This window comes from Aptenodytes patagonicus, chromosome 2, assembly GCF_965638725.1.
Source record: "Aptenodytes patagonicus chromosome 2, bAptPat1.pri.cur, whole genome shotgun sequence".
In the NCBI taxonomy this organism is placed as follows: Eukaryota; Metazoa; Chordata; class Aves; order Sphenisciformes; family Spheniscidae; genus Aptenodytes; species Aptenodytes patagonicus.
This window is the reverse complement of record NC_134950.1, coordinates 13003517-13026738: the sequence shown is the minus strand read 5'-3', so window position 1 is coordinate 13026738 and position 23222 is coordinate 13003517. Positions and strand designations below refer to the sequence as shown.

At 46.2% G+C, this 23222-nt stretch overlaps 1 protein-coding gene across 7 annotated transcripts in view; it reads left to right on the top strand.

Moving 5' to 3' along the window:
- ZHX2 (zinc fingers and homeoboxes 2) overlaps positions 1-19481 on the top strand; it is an 85408-nt gene extending 65927 nt beyond the window's left edge. For 6 of the 7 annotated variants that reach the window (XM_076329164.1, XM_076329166.1, XM_076329165.1 and 3 more), the window contains 2 exons: positions 10235-12922; positions 18179-19481. In XM_076329164.1, the coding sequence (XP_076185279.1) occupies positions 10420-12918 (2499 nt within the window). In that variant the 5' untranslated portion in view covers positions 10235-10419 and the 3' untranslated portion in view covers positions 12919-12922; positions 18179-19481. Of the gene's footprint in view, positions 1-10234; positions 12923-16492; positions 16701-18178 lie in introns of those variants that run through there. The other variant, XM_076329169.1, reaches the window with a different exon arrangement.
- The last annotated feature ends 3741 nt before the right edge of the window (positions 19482-23222 follow it).

The following is a 23222-nucleotide window of genomic DNA, read 5'->3' as shown; positions in this document are numbered from 1 at the left end:
ATAACTCATCATCTTCCTGCTTCAGAGGCATTTAGCTGTGATAGTGTTCCTATAATAACAATAAATCTGAAGAGAGAGGATATATAATAATACATAAAATGCATAGTAATAAAATGTATACAGCTGTACCCCATCTAGGTGGCAGTGCCATGGAATGATGACATGAAGGAGAAAGAGGACCAGATATTGCTGTTGCTTAAGCAGAGTACTTCTTTCAACACCCCTCCCTTCCTAGAAAAATTCACTCTTTAAAAGCACACCTGAAAAATGAAGCTGAATATTCAAGCAGAATAAACTTTTTTTTCCTGCGTAAAATCAAAGGTGGATATATCCAGGTTTTACCCATATAGCTGAAGATAGTGTCTACAGATAATTTTTGTTTTGTGTCTGTGAGTCTCTTGTCCTCCCACCACATGATGCAGGATGAAAACTCAGTATGAAGAATTACTTAAATCCAGTGACTTAAATCCAGTCCAGTGATGAGGATTCAGTGAGCTGCACAGACAAGTAATTAGACTAATTAGAATGAATGTTTTTGTAGTGTTTCTATTTCTCTCTTAAGAAAGCTGTTGGTCTTTATTTCTCTCTTATGAACCCTAGGAGTAAACACACCACTGATTAAAGGAGATAATTTTGACAGGGTACGTGACTAATCTTTGGAGCTCGCTGCCCCTGGAAGCCACCGATGGAGGGTGTTGGACAGAGGTTCAGCCCTCCTGCGGGTGTTGAGAACATCTGCTGATGTATCTGGCTGTGTCTTGCATGGGTGATTCATACATCTTCTTGCTTGGAAGAAGTCAGTTCATATTTTTCCTTCCCAAAGGAGAGTGCGAGGCCCCAGGAGTGCACCCGCTAGCACCTTTTGGGTTTTGAGCATGCACAGTCATAGGTGCCATTGGGGTTTTGGGTCCCTTTCTGTCCCTGAGCATCTGCGACTCCGGTGGAGGACACCGGAGCTAAGCCATGCGTTCAGCAGCACCCCGAAGCAGATGCCTCTGGCAGAAGCCCACACTACGAGGAAAAAAGGTTTTCCCGGACTGCACCGACTTCAGAAACCAGTGGGAGCTGCAGCCCTTGCATGCCAATCGTGGTTGCCCATGTGCCCCGTTTCGTGTGCAAGCTGTGCGTTGCCAGCCCTTTTTTTGGAGGAGAAAGCAGTGGCTGAAAAGCAAGAAAACCTGGATTTTGTCCCCACCTCAGCACCCTGGTGCTCTCTCTCCTGCTCATCATTGCCCCATCCGCTCCAGTGCATGTCTTCCTGGAGAGGGACCATCTCTGGCTGGACCTGAGATTAAGGCCACTGTCTTGGATGGGACAAGTGACCATCGCTGCAATATAAATACTGATTCAGAACACGAACCAGTCCGTAAGGTCTTGTTTTTCATCCTGGGTAGATTATTTTGTTATTTTTCCAGAGAGCAAAAAAGCTAAAATCAGGCCTAATCCAGTTTTTAGCAACTAAACTTAAGCCTGCATTTAAAAAAGGGGGAAAAAAAAAATACAAGCCAGCGATTGCAGATGAATACTTACAATAGAAAATTGACAGCACAGGATATTCAACTTTCCCTTTTCTGGGAAGGGGTTGGCCACTTGCATTCGTACAATGTGCAGCACAGAAAACCCACCATTTTTCCCATGTGTTTGGCTTTGCAGCAGCATGAATGAGAACATTTTTAGTTCAAAAGAAGAGCCTGTGAACGGTGTACTCTGAAATATGCCTATTGCACAGTACTGCCTGACACAACCTATTCTGGTAAAGCCTACAGAGGTTTGTTTTTTTTTCCAGAATACCTCTGTTTTTCAGAATAAGTTTCTTTATCTCTACGCAGTGGTCACATCACAGCTGAGCTGTTAATGTAAAGAGGCAGCTTTCACATGGGTTGGCTTAGGCATGCAGTTCTCCAGGGTTTTCTGCTACTGTTGGTGCCTTTTGAAACCCTGTTTCATCCTACCCTCGGCCCATCTCCACCAACAACCCTCATTTTTGCTTTATCTATGTATTTTTACAGAGTCTCTCTGTGACCGTGCTGTAGGGGTGCAAGGCAGAGGTGGGATGTGCGCTGAGTTTTCTTCTGCCCCCTTTCATAGTCATGTTGACATCTAGTTTCACAGGACGCGTTGCTGGGGGAGTCAGGAGTCCTGGAGGCAGTTTGGTTTGCTGATAGCTTTTGAAAGGTGTGAGCCTCTGGTCCTTTAAAGAAAGAAAAATTATCAATTGCTGCCCCTCTGTAGACAAAAATTCATGGCCACGGCACCCTGCTACAAACATCTATGTGGGGGTTTTTTCTAATTAGAAATGTCTACACCGACATGTGAATTGAAAATGTATAGCACTGTCAAATTTATTTTTTCACGTCTGCAAAAATTATTGTTGTAATGATCTGTGTACTCCCCATTAATTGTGTTTTATTCAGCTTACAAAGAACTGCAGAAGTGTCGGAGCTCTAGGCTGCTCTGACTTAAATGCTGTTTTAACAGCTCTGCTCTGTAGTTCACAAAACCTGCCTGCCTTTCTGTGGTTTTCTTTTGCAACTCATTACAGTCCCAATTCATCATGCAGGAATTATTTGCCCTGGTTTGCTTCTGCTTATTCTCCTGCATATAATTAAGCAATGTTTTATCACAGTGGAGAGCAACAGCATTTTTTTGCTGTGTTAGCTGATGTGCTTTTTGATATTACTGTAGCAGCTGCATGCTAAAAACAGTTGTAAGGAAGGAAAAACATCACCCTAGGCATGTTCTTTTTTTTGCACCATGAAATGCGTATCTCACCTCTCATCCTTGGATTTGTAGGAGAATATTACCGCAACATTAATGAATGTGAGTTCAGCATCTCTGGTAGGGAACAGGATGATAGCTCTGCTCTGTGCTGTGTGTGTTCGTGTCACTGCAGCCTTCGTGGGTGAAGAGTAGATGGTTGTGGGGGGATTATGATGCTGTCAAGTAATATCAATTAATTTCTGCTTTGCTCTAAACTCTATGGGCATGACTTCTGGGCAGCCACGCAGGTTGGAGTCACGTGTTAAAAGCAGAGATGCTCACAGGGACACGCGCTTTTTGAGTCCTGGGGGAGCCAGGGACCCGCAAGCTTGGAAGGTTATGAGTGGGAGAGGACCATCATTGAAGCTAGCTAGAAATGAACAGACCCACTGAGGTCCATCGCAGTGTGGTTGGTCACACATCCTGGAAGGGGTGGCAAATTCTTCAGCTCAGGGAAAAATTGGTGCAGGTGACATCTCTGCTTTAAAAGCAGCCTGCGGTGTTTGCAAGGCAGTGGGCAGCAGGGCCTGGCTGGCATCTGAGGGCAGAGCGTGGCATCCGCGTTGAGGTTTGCCGAGATCCACTTGCTGCATGATAAAATGGGATAGTATCCCAAAAAAAAATGAGGGACTGAAAGACTTGTCCGACAAGTCCTTTTTAGTGAGCTCTGGTTGGTCCTGTGCTGTGCACCTCCTGTTACTCCTGCTGTGTCCCCCAGCTGGGGAAGGGGCATGGGAAAGCTGTAAGGAGGAGTTTGTACCTTTGTGATACTAAACATCATGTTCAGACATGGGGGAAGGTTTTTTGGGGATTGGGGTGGGTTTTTATTTTTAAATTACAAAGGTGTAGTTTGCTGTTGCTCATCCTGTGTAGCAGAGAGGATGCTGTTCATGGAGACTGAGCTCCTAAGCAGCAAAGTGTTGTGGTTTAACCTCAGTTGGCAACTGAGCACCACACAGCCGCTCGCTCACTCCCTCCTCCCTCAGTGGGATGGGAGAGAGAATCGGAACAGTGAAAGTGAGAAAACTCATGGGTTGAGATAAGAACAGTTTAATAATTGAAATAAAATACTAATAATAATAATAATAGTAAGAAGAATATACAAAGCAAGTGATGCACGATGCAATTGCTCACCACCCACCGACTGATGCCCAGCCAGTCCCCGAGCAGCGGCCCCCCCGGCCAGCTTTCCCCAGTTTATGTACTGAGCATGATGTCACATGGTATGGAATGTCCCTTTGGCCAGTTGGGGTCAGCTGTCCTGGCTGTGCCCCCTCCCAGCATCTTGTGCACCTCCAGCCTTCTCAGTCAGTAGAGCATGAGAAGCTGGAAAGTCCTTGGCTAGTGTAAGCACTGCTCAGCCACAACTAAAACATCAGTGTGTTATCAACATTGTTCTGGTCCTAAATCCAAAACACAGCACTGTACCAGCTACTAGGAAGGAAATTAACTCTATCCCAGCTGAAACCAGGACACAAAGCAACAAAAATGCTTCCGCTCTCTTTAAACATCAGCTGGCCCTTGCAAGTGAAACCCCCTGTATCTCTGTGCTGATTTGCAGGTATCCTCATGGTGGTGGTTTTCCTGCTGTTCATTTTCAGATGAGGCCAGGTGCTGGGAACTCTCTGCTAGCACAGGGCAGAGCAAATGATGCAGTGAGATGAAAAATAAGAAAGATTTTCTTGGCAAATCACACAAGTGTCACTGAAGTGTTTTTCTTTCTGGTTTTGTTTGTTTGTCTTAAAAAAAAAAACCAACAAGGTATATCTGTGAAAAGTAAAGATCCATTTGCACTGGGTGGGGGATTCAACCTGTTTCAGCCTCTGTTGTATTACTTTCTTCCAGCCCTCAGCTGGAAGCAAGATGCAGCACAGAGTGGTGACGTTTCTGGTGCGCTTTTCCCTTTCTGCCAAAGTTAAGGTTTTCCCTGCATTTTAATTTTACATCCCTTCAAATTTGGTTGTCTTTGGACAGCCTTTTTCAGACCAAATGGTGTTTTGAGGTACGAGAGAAGACAGACAGCAGTTCGCCCTGTCTCTCCACTGCCCTACCACTTCCCCAGCCCCAGCTCACAGGGTTTTGGCCAATGCTTTGTGCGACTGGGCTGTGTCCCAGCTGCCATGGAAAATTCCCGCTCTGCCACCACCTCGGAGGAGCCCATGTGGGAACAGCACTGCAGAAAAGGAGTTCAGTCTCTACCCAAATATTTGGGTTTTTTGGGAGGGGGGGGTTATAAAACTAGCTATGTGCACAAGGGAAAGATGGGAGAGAATGAAAAGATTTCAATGTTCAGCAAGAGAAAGCTTTTTGATTTATTTTTTTCCATCCCTTTGCTTGAACTGTACAGTTATCTTTTGCTGCTGGAAGGTGGCATTGCTGCACAGGCAAACATTTTCCAGTGCCAGCCAGGCCTAAAAGTATGGTTTAATTTCCCTGTGCGGTTCTCCGCAGTTTCCCCAGTCTGGGGCCAGGCGACCAGGGAGGAAATGTGGCATTTCCTCAGTCACGCACAGAGTTGCCAAATTAGGTCCCACTTCATTCTCACGTTGGATGCTCCAGAGCCATTTTAACAGGGGTTTGAAAGATCAGAGGACTGTGGCTGGCTTATTTCATTAATTAAACAAATTTCAGAAATTAAACAAAACCAGACTATGGCCTCACTCATAACTGCTGTGACGCACTTTTGGGGAGATAGGTTTAAAAGAACACATTGCTTCTCACCTGTACGCTCCTGTCCTGGATGGCTTTGCTGAAGCAAAGCAAATCAAAAGCTCTTGTTACTGCACACAGGCTCTCTGTGGTTTGGTTTGGACCTCGTTCATGATGGCAGCTGTCTGCTTGAAGCCGAGCGCTGTTGTTTTTTACCTTGTTGCTTTTTGCTGCTTTGTGCTTTTGCTCATTTTAAAAAAAGAAAAATTAAAAAATTAGGTGTTTTTATTTTTGTGTTTTCAACCCCCTGCAGCATGGCAAGACAAGCAGGAGATGTGGCAGGTGAGCTGGAGGGGTGAGAGCTACCTTCTCTCCCCACATCCAGGGGGACTGGCTGCTTGCAGGGCAGCTGCCAGCAGCACCCCTACACCCCACAGTGGCAGCAGCCCAAAAAGGATGTCGCTTGTCCAGGGTCCTGGCCATAACGAAACATAAAGGGTGAACCAGGCTGGCTTTATGGATAGAGGTTGACCTAGGGATAGGTTGTTGACCTGGTGCAGCCCCGTTCATAGAGTATCAGATGTGAATTTTGTCCCTTGAAAGGGACGCATGTGCCATGGACAGAGATGATGAAGTGTAGCTCGGGTTCCCGTCATGATGTGCTGGTTGCTAAGCCTTGGATGTTGCTGAGGGGTAACTTCTCTCGCCCCCACCAAATCTTGGGAGTCGTCACTAGCTGGAGGATCAGCCATCTGCAGGTGAAATCCAAAGGTTTGTGGGGTCAGGTTTGCATTTTCCCCGGCCTGCTGAACTCCAGTGGAGCAACCGCCCAGGAGAGCCACCTCGCTCCCAAGTCAGAGGAGCTGAAGCAGCATCATTTAGCAGCTTTGTCAGGAACCACACCGTGTATTTAAAGCTCTCTGCTGGGGCTTTGATGTTCTAGCGAGCAACTTGTGTTTGAAAGCTGTGAGATGCTCCTGGTGCTTTCTCTGACGTCCTCAGATGAGATGTGGCAAATGTACACAGTGCGGCTCCTGGATATGTGCCATGGGGGGGTCCATCCTCCATAGCAACTGTGTAGTGATTTATCCCAAATGACATCCTTACCAAGGTCCTGGAGTGGCCATGGCTTGCAACTCCCAGTAAACTCTCCTCGCTCATGCAAGTTTTGGGTCTCGTTTCCTCCCCCTCTTTCAGGACACAAGTTGAAGGGACAAAGATGGTCTCTGGCTGGTCATTGTCTTCCCCTGCTTCCCAAAACTGCACGTCTCGGACTGAAACTCATTTGTTTTGTTACTGACTTCCAAAAAGAAACATTTGACTTGGGCTTGATTTCTACAGTGGATAATGATTCTTGTGTGGCAGAAAAACTATTCGGAGTGTAGAGTTATCAAAACAGCAATTAGAAATACAGAAAAACACTCTGTGGAATAGGACATGGAAGAGAACAGAAGCAACAATCTGTGCAATTTTCTAGTAAAACTGTAGCAGACAGAATTTTTCATCCATCCACCCATTTATATCTGTTTTGGAGGGACCTTGGCCCTTCCTCTGTATCAGAGCATCCTTGCTTGGGGCTGATCCTCGTGTCCCCATGAGACATGGGAGCTCAGCACAGCAACCCAGTGTGGTAGAGAGCTCACTGAGCTTCCAGAGAATGGGGAATTCAAAACATCTAGTCTTAACTTTTAACAAACCTTTGATTGATTCAAAGTTGTAACCTAGCTGTTTCTCGTTCTCCACTCTTTCTCTTCCATCCCATTCTTTTATCTTTTTGTTCTTAGCTCTTTCTTCCTTGGGGCAGGGGGTGGTATTCAGTGAAATATAAATAAGCCTTGCTCTGTCTTTGATGTCTTTTGATTTTTCTTCCTTTTGCTGATGTTGCCACATGAATTTTGTAGAAGGTCATACACCAGAAAAGGAGCAGCTGTGTGGCCTGGGAGGGAGAGCAAGCCGTGGAGGAGCATCCTGGGAGCCGTGGCTCCATCCTCATCTCCTGTACCCATTCACAGGGCACTGCCTTGTGCCTCCCTTCCCTCATCTATGAAAATCAGTCGCAAGCACAGTGGGATCTGCAGGGGAGAGTGAGGTGACCCGATCGCCTTTACTCTATTTCCAGCAGCAGCCAGGCTTACACAGCCCACTCTGCCCCCTTCTCACACTTTTTGGCCTGTTTCAGCCAGATTTGTTATAAGGGAAGAAGCTTCAAAGATAATTAATTCTCTGCAAGTATCATTAAAAATGGGTGGCCAGGAAGATGGGCATTTGGACAGTTGCATGTTTGTCTCTAACTTCTGATCCTGTCTGCAGTGGAACACAGCAAGCCACAGATCACAGCCAAAATACTCTGCAGGAGGACGATTGTGAGGGGAAGTAGAAGGGAATTTTGAAGCAATATGTGGAAATAATAGAGAATATTCAGTGTAATCCAGTTTAAAGGTCAGTCAGCACAAATCTGTAGAAAACCAGGCATCATTTGTTCCACTGTTCATCTGCTTGCTTTATTATTAAAAGGGAGAAGGGAAAAGAAAACAGAAGAGGAGATGCTGGCTCAGAGGTGCTAATGCTTTGGGGAATGACAATGACAATGTTGGTGATCCCAGGTTAGAGGGAAATGGCACTTTGTCATACTGACCAAACCAGATGCTTGAGGCAGAGCCCTAAGCCCATGGGCAGCCCCACCTCTGTTTCATGGAGCTGAGCAAAGATGTCCCATTTCCTAGAGAAATGCCCGGAGCTTAAATGCACCCTTGAAAGTCAACCAGGTGCTCCAGTGCATCACCAAATTGGAGCGAGTGTGCAGGAGCATCCCTGGTCTCCGTCAGGGCTGGGAGGTGCGGAGGTGGTGGTGACTGTGAATGCAGAGCACTGTGCGGTTATGCTGGCACATCTGCAATATAACAAATAGCGTCTCTGCACAGCATCTCCTCCATGCTGTGTGTTTAGTGTTTCACAGCTTGCATTTCGCGAGAGCCCTATCTGCGAAGGTGCTTCATGGACAATTCGGGTATGAAGTGCTTCGTGTATGGAGAATTGCTTCATGCTGGGTTTTGAGTACACGGAGCTGGAAGCTGCCATTGCTGCTCTTATCCCCAGCTGGAGCTGCTTCCTCTGGCAGTATATCATCCTGGGTTTCCATATATACAGGAGTGGTATGATCTGTGACGGGCAGAGTAGCAGAAACACGCTCTAGAGACTTGCAAAGTATTCGTCAGCTGCAAACAGAACTGAGAAGTTAGCGGCTGCTTTTACAGCAACTATTTCTGGCTCTTGTGCCAATGCACAAACGAGAGGAGCAGGATCAGGGACAGCACTGAGGTGGTTATAAGCTGTCTGCTGATGTTGGATGTGTCCAGATGTAACTGCAGTGGGATTTTATCTCATTTGATCTTCATGTCTGCTGGGTACTGGATGCAGCTCATTATTTACAAGTTTCACAGTGAGAAAATCTGTGTTTGGTTAGACATGAGATCACAGAATGGTTTGGGTTGGAAGGGACCTTCAAAGACCATCTAGTCCAACCCCACTGCTGTGGGCAGGGACATCTTTTTTTAGATCTCTAGTTCAGATTCTCCATTTTTAATACGCTTCTACAAAAATCAGTGCAGGCGTCACCTACTCTGCAAATGTCCACTTTCTCTCCTCCTCCAGTTTGTAAATCCTGGTGCCTCCCCCAACCCATCCCAAGGACTCCTTGATTGTAAAAGATGAGTTTTCCATCAGGCCTGGAAGTATTATGAATCCAGAGCCTGTCTGATCGGGAAGAATAGCAAATTGGAGTCAAGCATTGATTAGAAAAGGCATTTTCTCAAGTAGGAGATTGACATCAGTTTCTTTTTTATTGATGCCTATTATGACAATTAAATCCTCCTCCCTCCATCCACCCCGATGAGTGCCAGTAGATCATAAGACAGCTGGTGTAGTTTTCCTCTGTGGTTGTGCTGACTGATATTGACCTCAGATCCTTTTAAACATATGTGTTTTACAGAATTCTTATATTTGGGAACTTCCAAAACCACTTCAACATATGAATCATGCTTAAAAATGGATTTTTTTAATTCTGTAGGGAGTGAAGTACACAGATCAGGGCTCGATGGGAATATCAGCGGGGTCACAGGAAGGGACCCTGTTTAAAAGGGATCTAAGAGCTTCTGTGACCTGTGCTAGTTACCTCTGTCAATAATGAGTGAAAAGTGGTGTTTTAAGGAAACTTTTGTTCCAGAAAAGACTTGATAGGCCTCCATAGATCTGTTGCAGCTTCTTTGAATCCACCTCAAGACACAGACCTTTGAAAATGTTGATTTGCATTAACTCTTCTTTCTGCCTTTACTTTTACAACAAATACAGCTTTATTTAGAAATCACCCATCATTAGTAACCACAATCATTTAGTAGACATATTTACAAGGTAAGTGACAGTGGGAAGTAATTAAGTTTAATATAAATCACACTCAATTTCAAATCGGCAGGCTTCAAAATAATAATTTATAGAAACTGCAGCTTCTATAAAAAGATACAGTATTTATAGCAGTATCTTCTTTCTTTTCCAGATAAACACATTGAGTCTAGTGGAGATTGAAATCCCCTGTCTGTTCATCCTATTTGTTTCAAAGCCATCTTCTACCTGTGGTGCATTTCATTGCGAATTATCCACTGCTTTTATTTTTTGTGGGAAGATTTTTGACTCTTAAGTTGATGATGGGGTGTGGGGGGGAGTTCAGCATTGTCCAAAATGGCCTTGTAAATGCACATATCTTGAGCTGTGGCTTTCTGCTAAATCTGTGTTTTATAGATCAGTGCCTAACAATGCGTGCTTTGTTTCACAGGTGTCATGCAGCTGACAGGTCTGCTGGTGGAGCTGACGGTCACAGCTGGGGTGGAAATTCTTCATTAAACAGAACAGAGTAAAATAATCAAGGAAGGTTGGAGCCATTTGCAAGATCTTCTGAGTTGATAGCTCACCCTGTCAAAAAAAGTCACCATTTGGGACAGCCCACTGGCAGCGGCTGCTATGGCTAGCAAAAGAAAGTCAACGACTCCCTGTATGGTGCGAACTTCTGAAGTCATGGAGCAGGAAGGCGCAGAGGGCGTAGAGGCTCCTAAAGAGAAGGGGGCTGGCATACCACAGCAGGACTTTAAAAAAAATTGGCCTTCAGAAAGCTCAGTCAAAGACTGCGAAGTGGTTGAGGCAAAGCCCCCAGCTGAAAATCAGTCTAAGAAACCCCAGGGCGGTTATGAGTGTAAATACTGCCCTTACTCAACACAAAACTTAAATGAATTTACCGAGCATGTTGACACTCAGCATCCAAATGTCATTCTCAACCCCCTGTATGTCTGTGCTGAATGCAACTTCACAACCAAAAAATATGATTCTTTATCTGACCACAACACAAAATACCACCCAGGAGAGACTAACTTTAAACTGAAATTAATTAAACGCAATAATCAGACTGTTCTAGAGCAGTCCATTGAGACCACTGCTAATGATGTCACTGTCACAAGTGGTGGGCTAGAAAATGCGGAGTGTGATGATTCACTTCATGGGGGAATTAGCGCGAGTAAAACACCCATGATGAAACTGGGAAAGCCTAAAGGGGAAACCAAGAAGGGTACCAAAAAGCTGGAAGAGGGAGTTACAGAAAACCATGTGGATGGCACTCTCCCCCGCATCATAACTGAAGCCACTGAAGCTATTGCTTGTATAAATGGAGACCTTCTCCATGATGTGTTAGCCCATGTTATGCCCTCTGTACAGCTGCCACCAAATATTAACCTTGTCCCCAAGGTCCCAGTACCTCTGAACAGTACCAAATACAACTCTGCACTGGACACTAATGCAACCATGATCAACTCCTTTAATAAATTTCCTTATCCAACGCAAGCAGAGTTGTCTTGGTTGACAGCAGCATCAAAACATCCAGAAGAACAAATCCGAATCTGGTTTGCTACGCAACGTTTGAAGCATGGTATAAGTTGGTCTCCTGAAGAAGTGGAGGAGGCAAGAAAGAAGATGTTCAATGGTACTATCCAGGCAGTTCCCCAAACCATCACTGTCCTGCCAGCTCCTTTGACAACTGCAAAAATGCCCCAGCCTATCATCCAGACAGCTTTGCCTTGTCAGATACTGGGCCAGACCGGTCTGGTTTTGACTCCTGTGTCAAATGGTTCAACTGTTTCCTGTTCACCAATTACACTTGCTGTTGCCCCGAACCAGGGGCAAAAGAGGACGATACAGACCTTGTCAAGTGCCCCAGAGGCCAAGCGTCCTCATGTAGTTCAGATGCCTGAGATTCCTGCCAAGTTGACTGCTGTACCACTGACACCAGCCAGTGAGCGAAAAAAGACGAAGGAGCAGATAGCAGAGCTGAAGGCCAGTTTCATGGCAAGCCAGTTTCCCGATGATGCGGAAGTCTACCGGCTGATAGAGGCAACGGGTCTCTCCAGGAGCGAGATCAAGAAGTGGTTCAGTGACCACAGGTACAGAAGTCAAAGGGGCATTGTGCACATCCCTGGCGATGCTTTAGGGAAAGATCAAATAGCACCTTCAGCTGGTCGACACAGCCGTTCGTTTCACCCATACACAGATTTTACTCCCCAGAGATTCAAAGAGAAAACCCAAGAGCAGCTTAGGGCCCTCGAGGAGAGTTTCCTAAGATGCTCTTTTCCTACCCAAGGAGAATTGGACAGGCTTCGAGTGGAGACTAAGCTGAGTAGGAGGGAGATAGATTCATGGTTCTCTGAGCGGAGAAAGATAAGGGACAGCATGGAGCAAGCTGTCCTGGACTCAATGGGATCATACAGAAAAATTAAAGAACAAGGAACTCCCAACGGTGCAATAAGCCAGGCAGAACTGCTGAGTAGCTCCCAGCTCCCTGGTGCTTTATCTGGGTCCTCCACCACGTTTAAGAAAACGCAAGAGCAGATTCATCTACTGAAAAGCACATTTGCAAGGACCCAGTGGCCATCGCCCCAGGAGTATGACCAGTTAGCATCTCAGACTGGACTCACAAGAACTGAAATAGTTCGCTGGTTCAAGGAAAATCGGTCTTCACTAAGAACAGGGTCACTTAAATGGATTGACCAGTACCAGCAGCAGTACGTTGTTGATGGTCGTAATGAGCAAAACCAGAAAAAGGGATCAAGACACATCGAGAGTTCAAAGAATGGCAATGAGGTGTCTCGGCAGCATCACCAGGAGCATAAAAAACTGAATGAAGAGAATGGGGGGAAACTAGTGGTGAGAGCAAAAAGAGACTGCGAACCACTGAAAGACTCTTTGTTGGGGAATCAAGCGGAGGGTACGGACAGGTTGGAGTGCAACAGCCACGACGGCCACGGCAGCGAGGAGAACGAGGAGCCGGCGGAGGTCAACTGGGTGGAGGTGACGGTGGGAGAGGATGACGCTGCATCGGACTGTACAGACAGCTGGAGCCAAACGGCACCCGAAGGCCAGGCAGAGCTGGCGGACTTTGACTCTGAAAGTATATCTGGAGACAATTCCCACATATAGACAGGTAATGCTGATGGTGCCCTGTTTCTCTGAGCCTGCCTCTGTCTGGGTGTGCTTCTAGCATCCTGGAGCCCATCCCTGCTGGATCCTTGTGCCTGCTGGATGCCTGAACAAAAGGGAGACCCATCCTGCTTGTAAATTAAAGCAACTGTATGGTAGGGGAGGGGTTAGTACCATTTGCCTTGTTTCTTGTCTCCTTGTGGGTCAAGTCCTGGATAAGTGATTAAACCTTAAACTTTCTGCCTTTAAATGACCCGTGTAACCTCTGCAGCACTTGATGTAAAACATACCAGCTGAGCCACGCAAAGAAATAGTAAGTAACACTAGTTGCTAATATCCCCGTGGTAACAGATCATTGATCTCCCGTGAATAGAGGCTGTGCCTGTTTTTGCACCTTGGGTCCTTCCTTTGCAGCATCCTGCTCTGCTCAGAATAAAAGGTCACTGGGGGAAGGGCCCAGGACAGAGATGCTTCTTTATGCAACAGCGAGCAAAAAAATGTGTAAATGTGCTCTCTTCCTCTTGCAGGTGAGAACTGTTTCCAACCTCGCTTTGTTCTGCTTGCTCACTCTAGAGGCTAGGAAATGCCCCAGACTAAGCTGTGTGGGTGTTTTAGCAGCTCTTCTTCACAGGATCTTGAATTTAAAAGCAAGCTGCAGGGCCCTTCTTTAAGGGAGTTTTATCCGATCTTTCACAATGTGAAAGGACGTGTTATTTGGAGACCTGAAGCCTGTTCCTGATCACAGTTGCACAGGTATAAATCTGGAGCAAGCACTGTCAGCATTTCTTGACTTGCATGTTGTGAATTGAATTCACTGGAGCCTGTAACATTTTGTGCTCGATATAACTGAGTCTCTCTCTCCCAAACTGGAGTTTCCTTGAGCTAGAACTTATCCCACAGAGAGCTCAGCACCCTGCATTAACAGCCACAGTGAGAGAACACCTATTTTAGAAAGAGTTAGTAGTTTTCTGGTGTCTAATAAGTACAATATACTTCAGCATTTATTTAAAAAAAATACAAAATTTAAAAAAAAGAAAATACAAAACCGAGGACTGATAGAAGTCCCTCCACACTTGCACTGAAGACTTTACTGTTGCAGCTGGCAGTACTTGAATTGAACTACTATCTGTTGCAGAGGTGCAGTTTTTCTTAGCAAGCCCTGCTGGCTAGCCTAGAGCCCTCCACTTTCTCCTTGTACAATACTTGTCCGAAAGTCTCCTGGACATTTTCTCTGAGTTGAAAAGGGAAACCCTGCAGTGGTTTTATTTTGAACTACAAATTACGTCAGCTAATTTTGAGAAATGTTATCACAGCATCTGTTATCACAAAGTATCTTAAAGCTCCAGACTGCAATGCAAGGCACTGTCCTGTGTTATGCGTGCAGAAGTCGGTAATTAGGGATGCGAGGAGCAGGTTGTGTTACCTGTGTGGCAAAGGCAGAGATTAAAGGAGGAAGGACATTGGAACATCAGCTGGAGGCACGCTGGGGTAACACTGTTGTGCAGCCACATAAGAAAGGAGAGCCAGGATGTGATCTACCTTTTAAAATCAAATGCACGATGAATAAATGCATTGTGGGATCTTTTTTTTTCCAGGGTTGTTATTCCAGATCATTTCCCCCTTCTAGCTATAAACGTTTGTACTGAGGAAAGGGAGCAGACCAGGGACTAGGAGAAGGAATGGGGGAGGGGGTGGGGGTGGTGTGTGCCTGAAACCACTATTTCTTAGAAACCTCTTGTACCGTGAAACCAAGCTCTGCAACAACCCTCTTCCAGCAGCGTAGGTTTAGTGCCTGCATTTTTGTGCTTGTGAGCAGTGTAGGGTATGTTGGGGTGAGCCTCCTGCCTTCATGCCCTGGCCCAGGTGCTGGCTGTAAAGCTTCAGGGCTATGGAGGTGCTCGAGTGGTATCAGAGAGGAATTTTAATAAGAACTTTGATCTCGGTTAAACTTTCACTGGGTTATCCTTTTGATGAGGAGCTTTTCGGTGGCTGGTTGTAAAATACACTTACTGAGAAGAGGTGGACTGGAGCAGGGCTTCCACTGCGAAGCCCATGCAGTAAGATCAGAGGACCGTTTTGTCCCCTGCTTTTTGCCCGTTTCTCAGCATGCTGGCCTGGGGACTTGACAAAAGCCCAAAGTCTTTTCCTCTTTCATTTTCCCTTATTCTCCCTGTAAGTCTCAGCCCAGAAACGCAAGTGCCTGCTCTCCGGCGCCTGCGTGGAGGCATTGTCACAGGTGTTGTGACACAAAAGCTGGAAGCTTTATACCCCACGCTGATGGGACCCATGGAAAAATCCCAGCTACTGGCTCCTTTTTCCTTCAGGATAAGCTTTCACTCTTATCTTTGTGAAGCCTATCTTACATATTTTTTAACTAAAACTTTGGTGTTAAATTAGCAAAGCGTTATCTCAGGTGACATCCAGGGTATGGCTCAAAAGCAAAGACTGCGTAAGGCCTGATGGAGAGCTTGTTACTGCCATTTGTCATATAAAAGTCTGATTTTTCCTAACATCATACTCCTCAGTACCTGAGAGGGGTCATGTCACTGTCCTGGTCACATGTAAGAGGTGGACTGAAGAGCTGACAAGGGACAACTTCTCTTGATTCTCACACAGGCCTTATGTGAAACTTTCACTGCTGAACCCTGCATCGGGCAGAAACACAGTCCTTTGATATTCATGGTGTTCTTATTTTCTCAGCTTGATATATGTAGTTTAAAGTGAATGTTTTTTGGTGATCGATCTCCATACTCCTGTTGTTGGCTGAATTTATGTGTGGCTTCTGTAAAACCTGAGCTGTTCCAGACCATCTCAATCACTCTGTGCTCCGGTGTGTAGCTTTAGGAGTTTTTGAAGCGTTACAGCTTAGACAGACCTTATGCCTTAGAAACTGAGTTTTTCAAAACTGACCTATGTTCAGCAGATGCTGCTGGAGCTAGTGGGAGTTTCACAAATGCCTGGCCTCAGCAAGAGCAGGATTCACACCAGGCTCTGAAATACCATCCCTGGACTAAGAAAAGGCTCTGTTACTAAGTCCGTATCTGAAGCTTTTGGCAAAATTGGATTTATTCCATGGAGCAGGTCAGGTTTCCTGAACAGTGAGGCTGGGAGACCTGTCCTTTTAGGGTACTGGGGCCTTCAAGATGTTGAGTGGCTGCTGTAGGGTGCACTAGAGCCATCACTGAAAATGCTCCAGATGCTGCTTAATGAAGCCTTTTGTAACGAGGCCTAACTGCTCTACCAAGAGAGAGCTTAAGCTCCCTTTCCATCAATAGAGATATTCCTGCCTTCCAACAGCACGGGTCAAAATTAGGTCTGTTGTCCCCATTTGTGCAAGCCTGAGAAACAGAAACTAGTCCTGAATTAAATACAGCAAATTGCAGCTCAGACATGAGAGTGGGACCAGAGCGTGCCAGAGTGGTTGGCAGCTACCGCTGGCTTTCTTCATAGCATTGTCTCCCCGTGGGGTTTTCCCAACATAAGTATTTACTCAGGCCAGAGCTTTTGGTTTTTTTCTCAGAAGCATACTTTTCCCCCCACACACACCTTCTCCGCCTTTAACTTTCTTTTTTAGAGTTGTCTCATGACCTCCATTTTAAGCCTAAACCCTGCAGGATTAGGCACCAAAGTCCATGGCTCACAGTGGGAGCGAGGTAGGTGGACACCCCAGAAGATGCGTGCCCTGGCTCTTGATGGCTGTGACCACTGCTCTGTGGAGATGTGCCAAAGGAAAACCATGTCTGGGAGTTGCACACCAGAGGGAAAAAAAAAAAAAAGAGTCCAAAGGAAGTCACTCCTTGCTTCTGCTGTGTGCATCATACTGGGCATCAGGGGTGGTCTGGGTCCTCTTGGTGTCTCCAACCCCTTTTGCACCACTGCGGGAGCTGAGATCGCTCAGTTACTGGTGGCACAGTGCATTCCTCCGTGTCCGAAACTGGTAGAAATGAACAGCACTGGGGTTTCCCTCCCTTTCCGTCCAAGTTCTCATTTTTCTTGTGGTTTAGGGTTTCATCCATAAAGCTAGCTACAGTGCCCGTTACTGGTGTTGGGTTCCAGGGTGCCATCCTGAAGTCAGTGTGGGATTGACCAGTGGTTTTTGCAGAACTAGGGTCACCCTAAAGCGTTTCAGGGAGTGAGGCCGAAGTTCGGAGGACTTGCCTTTTCCCCTGAAACCAGTGAGGCATGTTGGAGATCCAAGCTGTAACACAATGAAGGACTTCAGAGGGGGAAGCAAAACCCAATGCAACAATTAAAATTTTCCAGTGAGTTAGGAGGAGCAGGGGGCTGTTTGAGGAAAGGTTGCAGGATGAGGAGGACTTTGCCTTTGGTGTTGGTGCAAGCCTGTACCCTTTTACTGGGCTCGACCACGTTGCTTTCTGCGTTGCAGGTGCCAGAGCTCACTGCTTTTATGGGAAGTAACAGACCTGGTAGCAACATTCAAAAAAGGTGTGAGGGTTAGCTCAGGTTTCAATAAGCGCTGCTGCAGGATGGGTGAGGAGGATGGTGCAGGAAAGCCGCCTCGTGCTGCTGCGTGCAGCTCCAGCCTGAGTGGGTGCTTGCACTTCTTGCACGTTTACACCTCAATGGAGAAAAACATGCTGAACATTATCCCTGTCATAGAGCCCTTGCTCTGTGCTGGCAACTGAGGATATGTGTAGGCGGGTGAGCATTTGAAGGCTGGTTTTTGGGGGGTTATTTTTTAACCTCTGGTTCATGGTGCGGCCTTTATGTAGGTGCAGGAGTCATAGCGGAGCCAGGGAGCTGCTCTGCAGAGCACAGGCACATGTAATTTTTTCCATTGTCTTGCAGTTTGTATAATTATTTTCTAAAATCGTGCAAAAAAAGTATTTAATGAGAGGATTTACTGGGGAAGAAAGAGCTGAGGTCTTCTTGCCTTTAGCTTCATCTGTCCTGTGGTCGCAAAGTGGCTGCCCCCAACCCATGCGCACATCATTTTTGAGCCAGCGTGAGGATCTGCCCAAGGTGTATAGTAGTGAGGGATCAGCAGAGTCAAGGCTGGGCTGTATGTCCCTCTTAGAAATCTATAGGGGGTTATTAGCTGGGTGTTATATACGACAAAAATCCAGCACCCTACCACAGCATCAGGCTGTGATAGGGATAGGCTTCAGGGTACAGTTAATACAAAATATAGTGCTACCACGAGTGCAAGGATGTAAACTGGATGCTGTGTTAGTTGACAGCTCAAATAGTTGTTCATAGTGCCTTCAAAAATAATATGCTGCTTTTATAATTTTTGCAGGGGTACTCCTCAGCTGCACTGTCCTGACGTTGAAGGGGAAATGCTGTCTGAAAATAGAAGAAAACTCTATTTTCCTGCCTGGGGTGAGATAGCGTGTTGCAACTCCAAGTCTCAAACCACACTTGCGGAGGCACAGCAAGAAATACTCTTGTGGAGCATCATCATGGGATCGTTTATAGTGCCAAAGTCCTACTACTGCATTAAAAAAGAAAAGAAAGAAAGATAAAAGGGTCCTTGTACATAGGTTTCTCCTTAGCTTCTCTCCCACCCACTTTCCTGCCCAGCCTCTTCCTCTACTGGAACAGATTTGTACAACGTGGAAATTTTGTTAACTTTTTAATAGGTGCAAGTTATTCTTGCATATAATGCCATTGCAAAATTTGGGGGTTGGTTTGGGGGAGGGAAGTGTCTTTTGTGGGGGAGGGAGAGGAGAATTTTTTCTGAAGCATTTTTAAGACAGATTTGCAATCTTTTGGAGTCTTGTTGGTGTGGATCAACATCTGAGCCCAGATCCCCACCCCGGTTTACATTTCAGCCCACTTAAATGCGTTACGGGGTCATTCTGGAGTGGTTGGGGTTTGTTTTTTTCTTGTTGTTTTGACTTTTTTGTTTTGTTTTATGGCCACCTGCTACTGGTTGAAGTATTTAAATATCAGCTTTTCCGTGCTCCTACATGGCGAGTCTTCTCCAGCTCCTGTACTTTACTTTTCACAAGCCAGCCCCGACCATGGGTCTCTGAAGATTTGGCTAGAATGCCTTTTTTGTTTTGTTTTGTTTTGTTTTGTTTTGGGGGGGGGGGTAGCACTTTTTGTTTAAACATGCAGTACAACCCCCAGAGGGGTTGGAGCGAGAAAATTAAGATGCTTCATAATCCGAACTTGTTTGTGTTTCTTCAGCTGGTACAATGATGGACACCATAACCAAGTCTGCCCTCCAGCTTTAGATGTTGTAGCGCACAACAGAAATTTCTGATTAATCCTTGCCACTAAATTTTTCGATCAATCCTAGGTTCCTGAGTGCACTTTTTTTCAAATACTGCTAATTTGGATTTGTGTGGGGGTGTCTGTCCATGCACGTGTGAGGAGGAGGGGGAGGAGGGAGAGAGGGAGCGTGGTTGTGTAGGCGAGCGGGTGCTAGAGCCGTCCGGTGTGTTCCTCTGATGAGCTGGGTTTGGAAAACTTACCCACCTTTCAGTACGCTGCACAAATATAATGCTAGGGAGTTTGAATAAATCCAACTTTTCTAACTTGTTGCTCATTTGTTGTAACTCAATAAAACAAAGGCTAAACATTTTGGTAACCTTTTTCTGGTCTCTTTTTTTTTTAATTTTTATTTTATTCCATTTAAAACCCAAACTTGGCCCCGAGCAGCTCTCCTTGGTGCACAAGAGCTCAGTGTCTTTAGAGCCGCGATTAGGGTTTTAACTGGGTTTGCAGTAATCAGCTTGGCAAACACTAACCAGATTAAAATGAACTTGGTGAAGTACTGATGTTTATTTCCCTGGTGTTAGACGGCTGTTCCCCACGCCAGGGGGTTGGGTAGCATCTGGGAATGGGGATTTGGGGGTGCCTTTATTTTGGTTGCAATCACAACCTGAATGAATGAAACCATCCCCATGACTCACCCATATGGAATTATCTTTATTAATCACCAGCACAGCATTTAAGTGTCGAGGGAGGCTTGCAGTGGGCGGTGGTGAGTGCTCGGCAACTTTCCTTACAATAAAGTTTTCTGGTTCATCGCCAAAAAGAAGTAACTGGATGGGGCAGCGCTTGCGCTCGCCGCGTTTGCGCAACACGGGCCAACGGTAAGAGGTGGGGAAGCCACTTCGTCTCCTCCACAGGCAAAGGCAGCCTGGCAGTGAGTATACGTGTCCCATCACACGTGGCACTGTGCATCGTACTCCTGCGTGCATGGAGGCAGGTGCCCGCGCAGTCACAGCTGTACCCCCTGCGCAGGTTGTCAAATGGATGGATGCAAGCATCAGGTGGCCAAAAAGAAAATGCCTCCGAGGACGCTCCTCCAGAACTCCAATGTTGTAACTGAAACTAATTGCCACTTCTGCCTGCTTTGCTTACATGAAAGGATGCTAACATTTTAATTGCCCTTGTGCACAGTTTTTAGCAGCCACTTGGCGGCTTAATATTCCTGTTTGCATCTCTCCTGTCTGATGTGCGTGTACGTCTGTGTGTCTGGAGCCCTGACCTACTTTGCTTAACCAGCAGCGCTCCCAGGGAGCTCAACAGGAGGTGTAGGAAGAACAAGACCCACCTGGGTTTTTCTGTATTTGTACAGCCCCAGACACGGTGGGATTAGGGGCCAGGACTGGGGCTCTTTAAGATCTCTGCAATTCAAATAAAACAATAGCACCAGCCCCAGAGTCTGTCATCGCACAGATAATAAAGCTGAAGCTCTCCTACAGCAAACAAATGGGCTTGCAAAAGACTGGCACGGCCTTTGCCGGCGTCGGCAGAACAGCAGCGCCGGGTAGGTTTGTGCAGGCAGGTTGTGGTGTGATGCCAAACCTTCGGACACCAGGTTTCACTGGGGAAAGCCGATCCAGCGGCCCCTTTTTTTTTTAGCTTAAAGCAACCCAGATCCCCACAAAGATTGCTTCAGTGTGACTGCCGGAACGGGTTCACAAACTGGGCATTGCAAGCAGTCTTTGTTTTTAATTAATACTGCCGCAGTGACTGCATTTCTAGGAGAGTCCAAGCAGCGAGGCACAATCAGGACATTGTTTGTACACGGCGGCCATTAGGGACAGCCTTGGCCATGGGGGTTTCGTTGCACATGAATGAAAATAGGTTGCTGACACTGAGTTTCCTCCTGCGCAGCCGTGCCTCCCCAGTGCAGGAGCCTGACGCTTGCCCCACAGTGCGTGGCTGAGAGCAGGGCCCTGCGCCCAGCGAAGCCCCGCAGTGAGGGGACGGCTCGGGACAGCCTTTCCTGGGCAGGGTCCCCCAGGACCAGCAGTCCCTGGTGCTCAGATTTTGATCACATCTTTCACAATGTGTTTTAACCCAAGTCCCTTGAAATGTTCTAATCAGAAGAAATCTAGTTAACACACACACACACACACACACACACACACCCCCCCAGATTTTTGCACTCGTGCAACACTTTTTTTTTTTTTATGTGGCTTGTATTAAAATCCATCACTCAGAAGCCAGGAATGACTTGAATTAGGTAGCCGCTACTTTCTTAATTTAGTCTGCTTGTACACTGACAAAAGGATGGGTTTTCATTATACACACACATTACTTCTCCTTGCATGGTCCATAAGATGCTGCGAAGGGTGCTGCTCAGTAAATGAGCTGCCATTAGCTCCTTACTGCTGTCAGAGATCTGGGGACTCCAAGCATGTAATAACACAGGTACAATTTAGGACAGGTGTCATGGTTTAATGCCAGCCGGCAACTAAGCCCCACACAGCGCTTGCTCACTCCCCCCACAGTGGGATGGGGGAGAGAATCAGGAGAGTAAAAGTGAGAAAACTCGTGGGTTGAGATAAAGACAGTTTAACAGGTAAAGCAAAAGCCGCGCATGCAAGCAAAGCAAAACAAGGAATTCATTCACTCCTTCCCATCGGCAGGCAGGTGTTCAGCCATCTCCAGGAAAGCAGGGCTCCATCACGCTTAATGGTTACTTGGGAAGACAAACGCCATCGCTCCGAACGTCCCCCCTTTCCTTCTTCTTCCCCCAGCTCTATATGCTGAGCATGACGTCATACCATATGGGATATCCCTGTGATCAGTTGGGGTCAGCTGTCCCGGCTGTGTCCCCTCCCAGCTTCTTGTGCACCCCCAGCCTGCTCGCTGGTGGGGTGATGTGAGAAGCAGAAAAGGCCTTGACTCTGTGTAAGCACTGCTCAGCAGTAACGAAAACATCCCTGTGTCATCAACACTGATTCCAGCACAAATCCAAAACATATCCCCATACTAGCTACCGTGAAGAAAATTAACTCTATCCCAGCCAAAACCAGCACAACAGGTCAGACAGAAGCTTTATTAACTGTGGTCATGGTGAGAGAGCACTTGGACAGCATAGAATAAGAGCATCACATAATGATTTGGGTTGGAAGGAACCTTCAAAGATCATCTAGTCCCAACCCCCCTGCCATGGGCTGGGACATCTTGCACTAGATCAGGTTGCTCAAAACCCCATCCAACCTGGCCTTGGAAGTTTTGGGGCAGAAACTTCAGCATATATTAACCTCTGTACAGCCTAAATGATTAATTTTTCACAAATCCTTTTTCTTTTTTTTTTAAGAAAAAAAGCTCTTCACTTTTTGACCACATCGCTGCAGTGGCGCCATTTCTAACCTCAAATCTCCAGTGTTGACCCTTGGAAATTTCATTAATGCATTGCTTTGAAAGTCAGCCAGCAAGTGGTGCAGGGAGCCTGCACCTGCAGGGTGAAGCCCAGCAGTTGCAGAGATCACTCTCAGAAGAAGGGGTGTCCCAGCACAATGTGGACCACCACGGGCTGGGGGGGAAGTGCTGGGTTATGCAAGAAATCTGAGTAATTATGACCATAATGATACTTATGTGGTGATAACTTAAAATCTAGAGAAATACACACATAAAACAGCAACCAAGCTAAGTAATAGTCATGCATTATATTCACCATTAGCAGAAATCTAATCACTGAAACTTTCCCTGTCATCTTCTTGTAGCCCTCAGATATTGTTAGGTAGCAAAAAGACACATCTTATTAGCTTACAGAAGGGGGAAAAAGAATTAATTTTGAAGACACGTAAGGCAACATTGTAGGAAGTCCATTTGCATCCTGATAGCAAGGAAAGAGCACACCAGTGATGGAAAGGAACTTTTTTTAAGCATCTCCTGAAGAAAAAGAGAGACGTGAGACCATTTAGATCAGTGAGACGGCGGACTTCGGTACTCATTTGGGCAGTAACTAATGGAAAGCTGTTATGAATGGGGCCTGTGGCTCTTGAGCATAATTCTGAAAGTATTCACAGGACAGCAGGAAAAGGAAATGTATCAAGAGTAAGAGAATGTGAAATACGCACTGAAGGAAT